This window comes from Amphiprion ocellaris, chromosome 20, assembly GCF_022539595.1.
Source record: "Amphiprion ocellaris isolate individual 3 ecotype Okinawa chromosome 20, ASM2253959v1, whole genome shotgun sequence".
Taxonomy (NCBI): Eukaryota; Metazoa; Chordata; class Actinopteri; family Pomacentridae; genus Amphiprion; species Amphiprion ocellaris.
This window is the reverse complement of record NC_072785.1, coordinates 14655131-14669982: the sequence shown is the minus strand read 5'-3', so window position 1 is coordinate 14669982 and position 14852 is coordinate 14655131. Positions and strand designations below refer to the sequence as shown.

General features: G+C 38.1%; 2 protein-coding genes across 5 annotated transcripts; one reads left to right on the top strand and one right to left on the bottom strand.

Moving 5' to 3' along the window:
• Positions 1-7248: 7248 nt before the first annotated feature.
• pcmtl (l-isoaspartyl protein carboxyl methyltransferase, like) lies at positions 7249-11356 on the bottom strand. Of its 4 annotated transcripts, none has more exons than XM_055006241.1 (9): positions 11264-11356; positions 10767-10902; positions 9373-9477; positions 9186-9217; positions 8896-9000; positions 8656-8776; positions 8470-8555; positions 8040-8209; positions 7249-7923 (listed from the first exon to the last, which is right to left on the bottom strand). In XM_055006241.1, the coding sequence occupies exons 2-9, from the start codon at positions 10882-10884 to the stop codon at positions 7887-7889; spliced, it is 774 nt and encodes a 257-aa protein (XP_054862216.1). In that variant the 5' UTR covers positions 10885-10902; positions 11264-11356; the 3' UTR covers positions 7249-7886. The 4 variants fall into 4 exon arrangements, with proteins under 4 accessions (XP_054862216.1, XP_054862217.1, XP_054862215.1 ...); XM_055006242.1 differs by having other exon boundaries at positions 10767-10934; positions 11264-11329; XM_055006240.1 differs by lacking the exon at positions 11264-11356 and having other exon boundaries at positions 10767-11246.
• A 60-nt stretch (positions 11357-11416) lies between these two features.
• On the top strand, positions 11417-14451 carry ccdc32 (coiled-coil domain containing 32). The gene is made up of 4 exons (XM_023291490.3): positions 11417-11559; positions 11792-12051; positions 13273-13426; positions 13706-14451. Exons 2-4 carry the CDS (start codon positions 11805-11807, stop codon positions 13893-13895), a joined length of 591 nt encoding a protein of 196 aa, XP_023147258.2. The 5' UTR covers positions 11417-11559; positions 11792-11804; the 3' UTR covers positions 13896-14451.
• The last annotated feature ends 401 nt before the right edge of the window (positions 14452-14852 follow it).

Sequence of the window (14852 nt, the reverse complement as noted above, 5' to 3'; positions counted from 1 at the left end):
TGGTTATGAGTTTTTATTGAGAAATAATTTATCAACAGTTTTGGGACCACTGTTCTCTCTAAGCTGCGCGCGTGCGCAATTGCGCACTGCTGACACGGTCTCCGCGCACAGAAAATCTGCGCTGCGCACAAAAAAAAATCCAACCTAAATTGTAAATAAAATAAACACGTAACAATTCATTCTGTGCTATTTTTCAGTGTGAGTCAGTGAGTTACCGGTGACTGGCTGCAGCAGCCAATGATGCGATTCACATACGTATTTACCATAGACTGTATATAATGGTATTTACGCAGCTAATCAACGTCAGACGTCCTTATGTGCAGCCACTGTTGTTCTCATAGATATGAATGAGTAGATAGGACACGCCCCTTTGAGCTGCGTACTACGGCGAGGCTAAGCTAGTGGGGGCAAAGTTTCGCATTCCGTTGATGTAGACGGCGTGAAAACGGAAACAAGTATACTGGCTCACTGTGCTGCATACAGTTACACACTACGTCGTACGATTGAGACAAGGAAACTTGGAATGACTTTTCACAGGTAAGAATAGTTTTTGGCTCTTTTTTCATTATGAAATCTTGTTGAGAGCTTCCAGTCTATGAGAGCTAACTAGTTAGCCACTAGCAAAACACTAAGGCGAGCTAGCAGCTTGACAAGCAAATACCAGACGATTAATAGTAGCTGTAGTATAGTTGTACAAGCAGTAGTAGTAATACTAAAAGTACAAGCAGCAGTAGTAGTATAAACAGCTGTCAGAGTCGTAGAAGTAGTATCAGCATTTGTAATAGTATTACAAGTTGTAGTAGCAGTGCCAGTATCAGCAGCAGTAGTGTCCTACCACTACTACTAGTAGTAGTCACATTGCTATTACTACCACCAATACAACCAATAGTACTTATAAAGCCTAACTCATGTATATCCAGATTACCATCTATGTTCTTCCTCCAAACCCATTTTATGATTGGGATTACAGGCAGTTCTTTAGGACTGCTCTCAAATAATAGAAATGTTACTAAACAAAGTTATACTTATCAAATTAAATAGCTCTGGTCTCCAGTATATTGGCGAATTCGGTTATTTGTACTTAATTTATTAGCATGGTTTCTTTTTAATATGTTGTGTACAGACTTAATTACTTCTCTGTCTACTTTTCTTACTCCATGTAGGTTTCCCAGAGACTATGGGTTGAGGAGGAATTGGAAGAATGTCGGCTTAGACCTGGTGTCATTCTATCAGTGTTAAACTTCCTGGCTCATCTTGGAAGAGTACGTGCCAGAAAGACCACGACCAAGCAGCCTTGAGATCTTAGGCAGCGTCTCCCTCAGGTGGGTGTCGACAGTGTTCACAGTCAGGTCTGTAGAGGGGGGAGGCTGCCACCCACCTCCCCGCCTACTCTCAACCCAGACTCCGCCTTGGCTCCACCCATGCGGTCACTTTATTAACTATGATGCCAAAGGGACGACGAAATTACTTCTTTTCCTCTGATCTGTAGCTCAGTGAGTTAAGGGTTTATCTATAGAGCTGCAGGTCGCTGGTTCAAGACCAGACCCTTCTTAAATTTTATCAAAATCCTGACAAAGACAAAGAAAAATGCCAGTGGTGGGTCTTGAACCTACTACCTTCCACTTGGTAATCTTTCTTCTTATCCCCTGAGCTACTCACTCAGATACTTTTTTTTTTTTTTTTTGCGCATTTATCATCTATTTTTTTGCCATTTTCGAGTTTTTTTAACTTGAGTCTCGACTCGATCGTTTTTCTCAGGAGGTTGGACTTTAGCCTTTGTGCTGGAGGGTTGAACCCTCAGTTCCAAGACTTTCAAAGCCTCCAGACCTCCCGAGTCCTCAGGACCTGAGCTTTCACACAGTCTGAGGGCTGAAATTTTCTAAGTCCCACAGTAGTTCTCTGTTAGATTGAACTTCCAGACAGTCCAAGGACTGATATCTTCTAAGTTCCTGAGTAGTTCTCTGTTAGTTTGAACCTTCACACAGTCTGAGGACTGAAATCTTAAAAGTTCTTGAGTAGTTCTCTGTTAGTTTGAACCTTCAGACAGTCTGTTAATGTTTCGATTAAATCTTTAAGGTTTTTATTTTTAAATGTTTTACCACCTTTTAATGTTTAATTTTCTTTTTAAATCCTTCATTGTATTTTCTGTGTAATTCCTATTTGAACTTTTATTGTCTTTAAGATATAATTTTCTAATTAAACATTTAATTTTTTAATTAAATGTTTTGTCTTTTTATTGGATAGGTGTAGTGAGAGACAGACAGGAAACAGGGGAGAAGACTTGCAGTAAAGGGCCACTAGCAGGACTCGAACCCAGGACGCTGCGTCAGGGACCAGCCCCTGTACATGGGTCACCTGCTTAACCCGTTGAGCTATACGTGTGCCCATGTTTTGTCTTTTTAAGGGTTTAATAATCTGATTAAATGTTTTGCATTTTTAAAAATGTTTAACATTCTTCTTGTTTAATTGTATTTTTTAAATGTTTAATGATGGAAAATACTTCATCTGTAATTTCTAATATTTGTATTTTAAAAATTTTGTTTAATTTCATAATGACATGTATTGTATGTTGTTGAATTATCTCATTCCATATTTTGTCTGTTTAATATAATTTAATGTAATTTAATGTTTAACTCTATTAAACAGACAAAATATGGAATGAGATAATTCAACAACATACAATACATGTCATTATGAAATTAAACAAAATTTTTAAAATACAAATATTAGAAATTACAGATGAAGTATTTTCCATCATTAAACATTTAAAAAATACAATTAAACAAGAAGAATGTTAAACATTTTTAAAAATGCAAAACATTTAATCAGATTATTAAACCCTTAAAAAGACAAAACATTTAATTAAAAAAATTAAATGTTTAATTAGAAAATTACATCTTAAAGACAATAAAACTTCAAATAGGAATTAAACAGAAAATAATAATAATAATAATAATAATAATAATAATAATAATAATAATAATAATAATAATAATAAATTTTATTTATAAAGCACTTTTCCAAAAACTCAGACGCTAAAATACAATGAAGCATTTAAAAAGAAAACTAAACATTAAAAGGTGGTATATGTACATATAATTTAATTGTATTTAATGTTTAACTCTATTAAACAGACAAAATATTGAATTAGATAATTCAACAACATACATGTCATTATGAAATTAAACAAAATTTTGAAAATACAAATATTAAAAATTACAGATAAAATATTTTCCATAAACATTTTAAAAATAAAATTAAAGAATATTAAACATTTTAAAAAATGCAAAACATTTAATTAGATTATTAAACCTTTAAAAAGACAAAACATTTAATAAAAAAATTAAATGTTTAATTAGAAAATTACATCTTAAATTTCTTAAATCTTTTTAATAATAAAACTTTTTTAAAGTTTTATTGTATTAATTTTTTTGTTTGATTTAATTGCTTTTTGTTATGTAGTTTATTTCTTTAATCTTCTTTTTCTGTCAAGATTTTAACCCCAACCTTAAAAATGAAATAAACCCTTAAATCACAATGAAAATACTTCTGTTGTCACAATCATGAGTTAGTCAATTATTCAGTTTATCAATTCAACTTTATTTGTTTAGCACCTTTTACACAGATGACAAAACTAAACAAGCAAAAAGAAAAAAACTATGATTAAAACTCAAAAACATTAAAAAAAAAAAAAAAAAAAACATTTAACATGGTAATAAAATATGTTGTGTCCAGGGGATGGAGGGAGTTTATTGAAGTCTTCTTGGGCTCACATGGGAAATCATTTAAAATATAAACTTGATATTCAGTCTAAGGAAACTGCAGAGCGACAGAAGAACCAACAATATCTCCTGTTTTCTCCTTTAATGATTCGACTCTTCTTGTGCTTTCAGACCAAAGAACTACAGACTCTTCAGAACCTGCTCAAACTCTTCATACAGGACCTCACCACACGGGTCAAGAAGGTTTCCATCTCATTTCTACTCTGAAGCTCACCTTCTCCTGCTCAAACTGCTGACAAATGTTTCTGCTGCTCTAAAGTCTGGTCTCCAGAACTTCCTAAAAACTCTCAAAGTCTCTTCTGCTGCAGGTTGCTTTGTAGAACTGTTGCAGAAAACCTCACTAAACCACATGGAGGGGCCTCAAGATAGTCGTCCAAATGAAACCATACAAAAACCAAACTAGCACAACCCAAACACTAAAGTCTCCTGCAGCCTACCAGAGAACCTCTGAGAACAGAGAATCAGGACAGGAACTCTTACCTTCTGGACAACCAACGTTGGTTCATAAACAAGAATACAGAATGTGTCTGACCAAAAACCTCTAAAGACTCACTACAGCCAAGATAAAGACACAACTCAACTGTACCAAATCCACTAATCACTGCACACATTAGCACCATGTGCTAACTGTGGCTAAAGAACCACCTTTACCAAGACAACTATCCAGTACAAAGCCCAAAAACACACCAAGAAACACATTAAAGACGATTTTACTGCTGGAAGCTGCAAGCCAACGCCTAAAGAACAAACTAAACCAACAGAGCCAAACCCGGTTCTGTGGTGAAGAGAAGCAGAGGAAATGTTTGTCTGCAGCTAAATAAAGCAGGAAGACACTGAGCTGCTCAGGTGTTCCTGATAACACTGAGCTGCTCAGGTGTTCCTAATAACACCAAGCAGCCACCTGGACAGCCAATAGGAACACAGCTTACTGGGAGTCCAGAGGGCTGGGTTAGTGAAGGAAATTTAATTTAAAGTTGAAGCAGAAAGTTAACAAAGAAAGTTGAAAACCACCTTCTGATACCTGAAATCTCTGAGTTTTCACACAAAGAACACCTGAACATGTCAAACTGGTTTCATAGTAGAACCATCATTGTAAAAATGTCATAGTATGGTGTGTTGCTCAAAAAACATTAGGACCCGGCTGTCAGGGGACAAACATGTAAGAAACATGAGAACAGAGAGAACCCAACCAGTAGGTCACAGTTTATCATCCCCCAGTCATCTCCTGAAGTCCATATGGTGAGAGACATCAGTATCTGGTTGTTAATTTACCAGAGGATGCTTATAATCATGCTGATGTGGTCTGTGCTCTACAGTATTTTAGTGACTCAATAAATGCCTAAGTTGTTTTTTTTTAAATGCTTTTTAGTTTTTAATAAACATTTAAGAGCCTATATGTAATCAATAAATGGCCTTTGCCTATCTTAAGAAAAACTCAGAACTCTGATATGTTAACAGTACTAAATAAATCAATAAATACATGCATACACACAAAAATAAGTTAATACATTAACTGTGTTAAGATAAGATTTAGATATTTTAAAAAAAGTTGTTTATGTTTTTGCAGAATCCAGTATGGCTCACTGGTTGGTCATTACATTTTATTAGTTTGATTTCACTGTTTAAAATGATGCCACCTCTTTTCAGACAGAACCTGTGATAATAAAACAATACAAAATGTTTAGTTCCGTGTTAATAAAGCACTTAAAGCTGTAAGTATGGCTAAATGCTTTTTTCAAAATTAAATATATCACTCCTTAGGTGGTAGTGGCCCCAAGTTCAGTAAAGTTGGAAAGATATTCACAGATTCGGGCTTCCAGCATCAATAACTCATTAGATATAGGTTGTCAAAACATAAACGGTGCCTCTTTCCCATTGTTGCAAGGCAGACAATGTGCTACAAGCCCAGTTTTATCAAAAGTAGCTGTCTTTCAAGCTACAGGAATAACATTGGTGTCTATGGAGTGAACAGGGTCCGTCTGCAATTTGCAAAACCGCTGCAACAGTAAAGAGAGACAAATATTCAATAACTTCACTCTTATACATTGTAGTGTCACTAAAATCACTGCAGCCTTCAACTGGCTCCTGTTGACAAAGTGTTTTAACAGAAATGTAAATGCTGTAATTTGATTCTTTTAATGAACCATGTAACTTGAATGGATGTGATGCTGGTGTGACCACAGTGCACACGTCTGATGTTGCTCACAGTGGTCCAAGGGACGCTCAGGGAGTTTGTGTTTGCTCAGACTCAGGAAAAATTACAGGGAACATTGTTTGGGACTCAAGCAGTTCCTTCTTTTACTCACTATCTCCCCAGCCTTAGAAAAAAAAACCTGTTCACACGGCACAGATGAGGCTGAGGTACACAGGAAATGTTTGGCTCCATTGTACAAGTTTGGGTAAACGGTTTTGTGGGTTGCCCAGTAAGCCAGTGGGTCTGCCGTTCTTTCTACAATTGCATTCGCTGTGGCGCTTTGCATTTGCCAGGCTCTACTTGCGTCTTCGTCTAATAGGCTCCACAGTTGAACTGAAAAATATTGAAGATCATCATCATCATCATCACCAGAAATGTCAGTCATTCCCTATTCAGAAGAGAAAAAAAAATACCTGTGGAAGGTGCTGCTGGTGGTGGAGGACGAGGCTGTGGTGGTGCTTGTGACGTAGATGACTGCTGCTAGGCATTCTTTATGTTAATTGTTGTGCATTCTGTTATTAAATGTTCTTTCACACTGGCTGCCACTCTGATTGGTGAATCCAAAAGTTTTGAACTGCAGAGCCACAAGTGTAGCAACAGTCAGTGAACTGTTCTTTTCTTTGGTTTGTAGTCTGTCAGCTAAGCACCTGACAAGGTTCTGTGCCAGGTGTTGTAGCATGGGGGTGGTGAGTTGGGAATCTATCTATCTATCTATCTATTCTCTACGAAATACGAAATCTGACATACTACTAACTCTCAAAGCAAAAACAACAGCAAAAAAACCAATCTATTCTGCGAAAAACAATTCAAATGAACAACACTAAATAGGGATCTCCTATCCCGGAACACTCGATCCCGCTGAGTGATTCACATAACAAACCGAACCAATCAGGTGATTCGAAGCAGTTGAGTGCTTCAAACGTCACTGAAGTGATTCAAACGTCACGAGTCACGTGACCAAACCACGCCTCGGCACAGTGGCTCGATACGTTTGCTTCATGAGCTACAGCGCATGTGTCGAAGCCTCGGGTATCAGAGGACCATCACTAGTGATAATGTTTGTAAGTAGTACTGAAAGCTTTTGTTAGTTCCTTTGTTTTACTATTTACACTGCGTTCCTTTGTCGTGTTAGGGGATTAGAGGTTGGGCGTGGAGTGAATTGGTTGGACGTAAAAAAAAAAAAAAAGAAAAAAGGGAAATGGGTGGGAAAAAACCTGCAGAATGTAAAGAACGTAAAGATGCCAAAATAACATCACAATGACCAGTATACTATTCATTTAGTGAGTTTTATTAATAAATGTACTGTATACACATAATTACAATATTTGTATAGTTTAAAAATGCCTCACTTTTTGTCCCAACTTTCCCCTGCTCTACTATAAAAATGTCAAACAGGACGAATTCCACACATACAGTATATGAAGTGAGTAAGAAGCCATCATACCAGAAAATATATTACTTTGTTAATTTACTAAATATCTGTTGAAATTCCTTGGCTTGTTCTCAGGGTTGTCTTTATGCATTTCTGCATTCATGATCAAAGCATTACCATAAGATTATACAATTAATCTGAATGCCCCACAACCATCCACAGCAACACACACTGTTGCTTTTCAAGATGTAATAGCAAATATATCAAATTCCACAAGCTTCCCCATGAATAATACTGTGTACAACAGTTTTTTGTCAACCACCATATTCACATAACTCTCTACCCTACCCTAAGCATTCTGGGAAAAAGGGTAATCAGTAGACGCACAGTCACTTATCCAATCTCTTATTGTTTTATCTCCCTGGGTAGACAATCTGGCCAAGCTAACAGAGCAAGATCCTCCTTGTACGTTGCTAGGTGACAACCCAGCTGAGCAGGAGGTTGTTAAGACAGGAGCTCAGTGAAACTGTGAGGAGTGCTACTCAGCCCCGGGGACGCAGCACCAACGCCACCTCCTGCAGGGGCAACCACACTGCAGTCAGAGCTCACCTCTGGGGAGAGAAGGAAGGATAGAAGGTGGAGGCAATTCACTAATTTTGGAATAAGAATCATGATCAAAGGTGTTTCTTACCCAGGCCACTGGTGCCTCTTGTCAGTCAAGGGCACATAAATCACTCCCATCAGAGCTTTCTTGAGGAATGTCCCGTCACTCTGTCGATCATACTGCTCTAGCACCTGATTGCCACCATCGGGGCCCACTGGAAGAACCAACCGCCCACCTGGCTTCAGCTGCTCCAAGAGCTTCCATAAGAAGAAAAATGGAAAAGAAACTTTTTTTTTTCACAGTTCAAGACATCATTTCAATTCAGTCTCTCTGTGGTCTGTATGTCAAAAGTTTCTTCACAGCCTAATGCACTGGATGATGGTATTTTAAAGACCTTTGATTGTGTAAGATTACCTTTACAACATTATATACTGTATATATACTGCCCATTGTTTGAACATTATTCTGTTTCTGTAAATTCTATTCTCACAAGAGTAAAAGCCAAACATGTACTTACAGCCTTAGGAACAGTAGCTGCAGCTGCACCCACATGAATGGCATCATATGGCGCTCCATCTGGGAAGCCAAGTCTTCCATCTCCCACTGTGGATAGATGCAGCTATGACTTTTATAGTCTTATATAGCTGTGCAGCTTAAACATCAATATTTGAAAAATGTATGAGTTTGACGCCTCCTGACTCACCTACAAGTCTGATGCGTCCAGAGGAGAGCAGTTCTGCATCGTCAGCTTGCACATTTTTTATCGACATTTGCACCAGTTCATCAATGTGTTCGATGCCAACCACTCTACCACTGGGTCCTGTCTACACACAGCAGAAAAATGCAGCTGTCACACTCACTCATATGTTTTATGGTAACTCTCTGGCCAAAATATTAAGCCCAGGATAATATTTTAAAGGAGACTTGTCAAGTTTATACTCACCATTCTTGCAAAGCATGCAGTGAGATATCCACTTCCTGAACCTACATCCAGTGCAGAGGCCCCTTCAATTAGTTTGTCACTTAACAGCTCCAAAGCATGAGCATGCTGTCAAGTGACACCAAAAGGAAAACTGTCAGTGAACGGTGCGTGTGTGTGTGTGTGTGTGTGTGTGTGTGTGTGTGTGTGTATATATATATATATATATATATATATATATATATATATATATATATATATATATATATATATATATATATAGAGTATATAGAGTTTAGTGTTTTTATACTCACCATGTGTGGTGCACTGATGGTCGCCCTGTAGCCTGTGATCACAAAATACCACAACACAGAGTCATAGCACACATCTGTGATCATGAAACAGCTATGATTCTACACAGTGTATTGATCCAAGTGCATGTGATTATTTTTGATAAGCATGAGTATGTATTTGTCTAAAAAGTGTGATTGGACTGAGTACCTATGGACTGAGGAGAGTCTGCATAAGGATAGTCTCTGGAGTAAATCCCTCTGTCAGTTGCCAGCATGGCATTGAACACTCTGTCATCGCGGATCACCCCATGATCTGGAGGATAAAAGAGGCAATGACTGAACTGAATTGATGAAAGACAGAAGTGTGCAGGATAAACTCCGAGGTGCCAAAGTCTGTTTTCCGATCGATTTGTGCTTTTTCTTTTCTTTAAAAGAAACAAAACTCCATCCCAGTCAGTTACATCTGCATCACAGAGGCACCTCCAAGGGGGCCATGACCACTAATAAAAGTCTCACTGGCCACCTCCTATAGCCACTACAGATCCAGAAATTCATTCACTGCGGTGTGTGCATTTATGCACAACACAATCCAAGGGAAACTCATCAATTACTTCTACTTATAGATTATCAACAACATGGAGACAAGATCGATCTGGTTGTGACAGTAAACAACACTGTGTACTTTTCTTCACCTCAGATAGGTGAGATGCCACACACAGACTCACAGCTTATCAGCTGCAGTTAAACCACTTGTTACACAGCTGAAGCCTGAGCTCCATCACAGCTGGAGATGTCTGAAAGTCTTAAGTCAAAATATTTTTCCGTCATATCTAGTTTTTTGTTTTTTTTTTTAAATTAAGGAGATTTTCCATAAAACAGCACCATATTCGCCACAGATACATTCCAGTGGCTGCGTTATTGAACACAATCTCTGTATTCATTAAAGTGACTATCAATCTATGGAAATGGATAGCTCAGTTAAAATGAAAACACATTTTATTGTACCATAATTGGATGTAGTTAGATAAATTATCATTACACAATGACTGAACATTAGATATTGAAATCGTATATAAACTATGGATCTTTTCCCTACAGATGAACTTTTCCCCCACAAATACTGCACAGCATTTTTTTTCCTGGACTACTCTGAACGGCGATCACCCTAATCATCAAAATGTAAACTGTACCTGTATTAGTCTATGCCTGAGACAATTAGTAGGATTATCTGTGACATAAGAAACAAAGACATACCCGTATTTGAGTTTTTAACTCTCATATTGACATATTTTACGCCTAGCATCTATACAACAGCATAATATAATCCCTGAAATTCAGTTATGGCTTTTGGTTTTTGTGTGCCACCCAAAGATTTTCAGTGGCCTCAACTTGTCAACCTTATTTAAAATGTCAGTATTTCTGCTGCAACATCTAACCAAAGTTCTAATCCTGTTCATGGAGGTCAAAGAAGATCTGGTAGGATATGGGAAATAATATTTGAAAAGCAAAGACTGCAGCGCAAGACATGCTCTAGCAAAGATCTACAATACAACAACACTGATGTCAAAGCTCAAGTCGCTGACATAAGTCCTGCACAATTACCCCTCAGCCTGCTAATGAGTTCTGGATGAGTTTTGCCGCTGGACATCCACGCCATGGTCCGGGACAGCAGCACACCCATAGGGACAGCCACTACTGCCAGGCGCAACGCCGCTCGCATCTCCTACAGTGGACCTCCCTGCAGCGACATGATGGTCAGCGCTTGTAACCCTTAATATGAGGCACACATACAGTTGTAAAATGTATTTAACGGTGTGGTTGCACCCCCGTTTGGTAATGCAGATGTCAGCTTGGGCTTTGCAGTGGGTCTGTTAATAAAAGGCGTGAATGTGGCGGTGCAAACTGTTCACAAATGGAACTGAATTTGACAGTTAGCCAGCGAGCTGATCCAGCTTCATAGTTTACAGCTATAATAGCAAGCAAACGTTAGATTATGAACAGATAATATCATTATACGGGTTCTAATTACATTTTGGTTCTTTAAATAGTCAGTGCTCACAAATAAAATAATTCAACAGAGGTCAGTAGCACTTGTTTACCTTGTTAGTTCGTCACCGTCCGTCACTTCTAGCTTAGACACACTTCCTGGCTCTCTTATCTGCGAGTGACAATCGCCTACCAATAAGATGCAGGCATTTCTCATGAGTTATCCAATCAACTTTCAGTACAGTTTGACGGGCGGATACAATGGCCAATCATTTGTCGGCCAACAGGAAGCGGGCCATCAGTCAAAGATTGTGGATCATGGGTACAGTTAGCTAGTGAGGCTAAACTTTAATCGTTAAATTCACGTACACTCCGAAGTAACGGTTAACGTGTCGAGGTTTTCAAGCAGGTAGGACATGTTTGTGATTTATTACGTTGACAAATTGTTTGAAGGGCGTTTGTAATGCACAGCAGTAAGTCATAACGTAGGTTAGACAACACTTTAGCTGTTGATGTAAACCAAGCTCAGTGTTTGATTTCACTTGTCTTTTAAATGTCCAAAGAAATTGCTTGTTTTAACAGTTAGAAACACGCTAACATTACCTGGTTTAAAGTCTGTTGTTGACGTCTGTTTGACCCAGAGACTGCACCACAATGATTGACGACTTCGAGAGTCAGGAGGTTCGGTCCAGCGGAGAGCTGTGGACCGAAATCTGCTCCAGTCTGCCGGAGGTTCGAGCTGAAGAAGCTCCAGAAAATAACACAGAGTTCAAAGACTCTTTTCATCCGGCAGCACAAGTCGGGGTGCAGGTTAATAGACAAGCAAATGGGACAGATACCACTTCCTCTAGTGCCAAATGGGAACCCATGGAGGACTCTGAGATTTACATAGCCACCCTAGGTATTTCATCTGCTTTCACCTTCTCTCTGTCTCCTTTATGACTCTTTGCATCATGTCCTATGTAGCCCAGTCTGTCTTCCAACAAGCTGTGTAGGACTTAGTAGGAAAAGAGGTACTCTAAAAAACAGCAAACTGAAAAAGCTCAAATGCTCTTCACTGTAGCATGCTCTATTGCCAATTCATCCCCTATATATTTTAAAACTATTTTACCTTTATTAGGGTGTTTCTGAGGTGAGTTTGGGTTTCAAACACAAAAATCAAATGAGTTTGACTTGTAGGTTTGGAAATAATAATTTGATCTCCTGCTGATTTCTTTACAAAGTAACACTGATCATTTTGGTTGAACTTTATCAAAATCATCTTCCAAAAGATATGAAGAAAATCTTATAATAGTTCAGTTCATGCAATCATTTAAAAACATGAGGCATGGAATCTGTAAAAAAAAACTAACTCTAGAAACATTCCTTGAGCTACCGCTATTTTCTGCAGAAGCTATAGTAATCAGATATGCCAAAATATGTTATTATTCAAGAAGTCCTAAAAGAAGAGAATTATTCTGAGATGACAAGAAGGCAGCCAGTGAGAGGACCATTTTTACCTGGCTGCAAAACAGCTGTTCATTACAGTCTTAAGAAGAAATGCATTATTCATCCCCCAAGAAAGGAAGATGCAGAAAACTATCTCAGTGGTCAAAATAATCACTTAAAGCTTAATGTCATATACTACATATTTTGTGTACATAGTAGTTTCTACACAATGCAATCTTCAGTCCTTAGTTATTTAACTTTTGAGGGAGCTGTTTAGCATGTTATGATCACTTTCACTAGAAAAGAATAGTACAAGCATTAACACCTCTCACATAGGTGTGAAATGGCAGTTTTTCTTTGAAGGGTACATTTTTAAAAATTTCTATACAAAAGGGCTCCTGTTTTTCCGATTAGTGGTTTCCGTTTCAGCTGAAATGAATTTTATAGCCTCTGCTATAAAGCACTGCAGGAAAAGCTGCAAACAAGCAAGAACCATTGAAATAACACTTTGAAATATTACAGCACACAGTCTTACTCTTGGTAGAGTTCTTATTTTCTCTTTATACTCAGGATCTATGCTGATTGTATTTACGTTAAAGACCAATACAGTCAATTTTGAAACACTAAAATGTTAGTCATAGCTTTAATGCAAGATGTCAAATACAGAGGTTTTTGTCTACATTTTTCACTACAGAGAACCGTCTAAAGAAGATAAAGGGCCAGTCCAGTGATGTGACCTCCAGAGACATGCTCCGCTCCTTGTCTCAGGCTAAGAAGGAATGCTGGGATAGATTCCTGCATGATGCACAGACCTCAGAGCTCTTCCAAGGTGGTGAAATGGATGAGAGGTAGGACACAGACTTGAAGCATCTTCCTGATGGAGTATTTCTGTTTTAAATGTATCCCTGAATGCTTTGCATTCACTTTATTTTGTAATTTAAGGAATTTCATTCATATTTCATCTGCAATTTCCCTATAAATTCTTCAGACTATGTGCCATTTACACGTCTAGACAACAGAATTACTTCAAATTTAGTGGTATAGGGATAACACCAGTCTTCCAGACAGTATTTTGCTTTAAAAAGACTCATTTTAGCATCCCTTTGTGCATCTCCCTCCCCTCACAGTGCTCTCGAACACTTCAAGAGATGGTTAATACCTGAGAAGGTGGCCATCAGTGCAGAGGAGCTGGAATACCTCCTAAGGCCATCTCAGACTAAGGAACTGGCAGAATCAAACCAAACACAGAACGGAGAGGACACAGAGGGAGAGATGCAAAATCCAGATGAAGATCACACTTCCAGCCCAGAAAAATAAGTGTCTTGAATTAGCAAAAGCAGAAGTAATTCACCGTGTACAAGGGAGACTTGTTACCCCAGCACTCATCTGAATCTGTGTTATGTTCTAGCAGTGTTTTGGCCAAAGCTTTTGTTATCAGTCTGTCATTATCCACTGTATCCTAAGCAACTGAGTGTGAAGCACTTATTCAGTCACATGTGTTTTGTCCTGGCTTTTCATCCCTTCAATTACGTCACCCCTTTGAAATATATAATAATGAAGAACTTGAAATTATTCTTGTCGTGTTGCAGCACAATTATCATCTAGTCTGTGTGTCTCCTACTATATATACATGAAATACTCCCTCCTTTTAAAACGGGTGTTATTGAAGGACCACGCGTCATAACTTCATAACAGTGTGTTTTCTTGCAGAGATTTGTCTGTAAAAATCGCAACATCTAGAGTAGGAGGGAATGTGAAGAATGTGACATTTTCCAGAAAATATTGTAACATATTGTATGACATTTTTATTTTTGCCATGTTAATTTTACACATACAGTTTTATTCACCTTTCAATAAAAACGAATACAATAGATTCTGTTTGTTTGTCTGCTTGTTAGCTGGAACAATGACACTTACATTATCTTAATAGGTGAAGTGTAGCTCGTGAATGCCTGCCTATGTAAGGACCAATTTGAGGTTTTGTTTTGGGACTAGGGAGGTTTTTAGGGTTTAGCTGTATGTTAGGGGCAGAATTGCGGCGTGAACTACACATATGTGTGTGTGACAGCAAGACAGTGGAAACTCTGCCTTTCTGGCTGCTGTGTCTATAGATGGCAGCAAAGAATAAAATTTAACTCATTCTCTATTATACGACTCAAAGCCTTTAGCAGTCTCGGCGAGTGCAACACGACCTATGAAACACTTTTATAGTCCCCCTTGTGGCTCTGAAGGACGTGTCGGTGACCTCCAACATGTAAATACTCTGCTGGAATC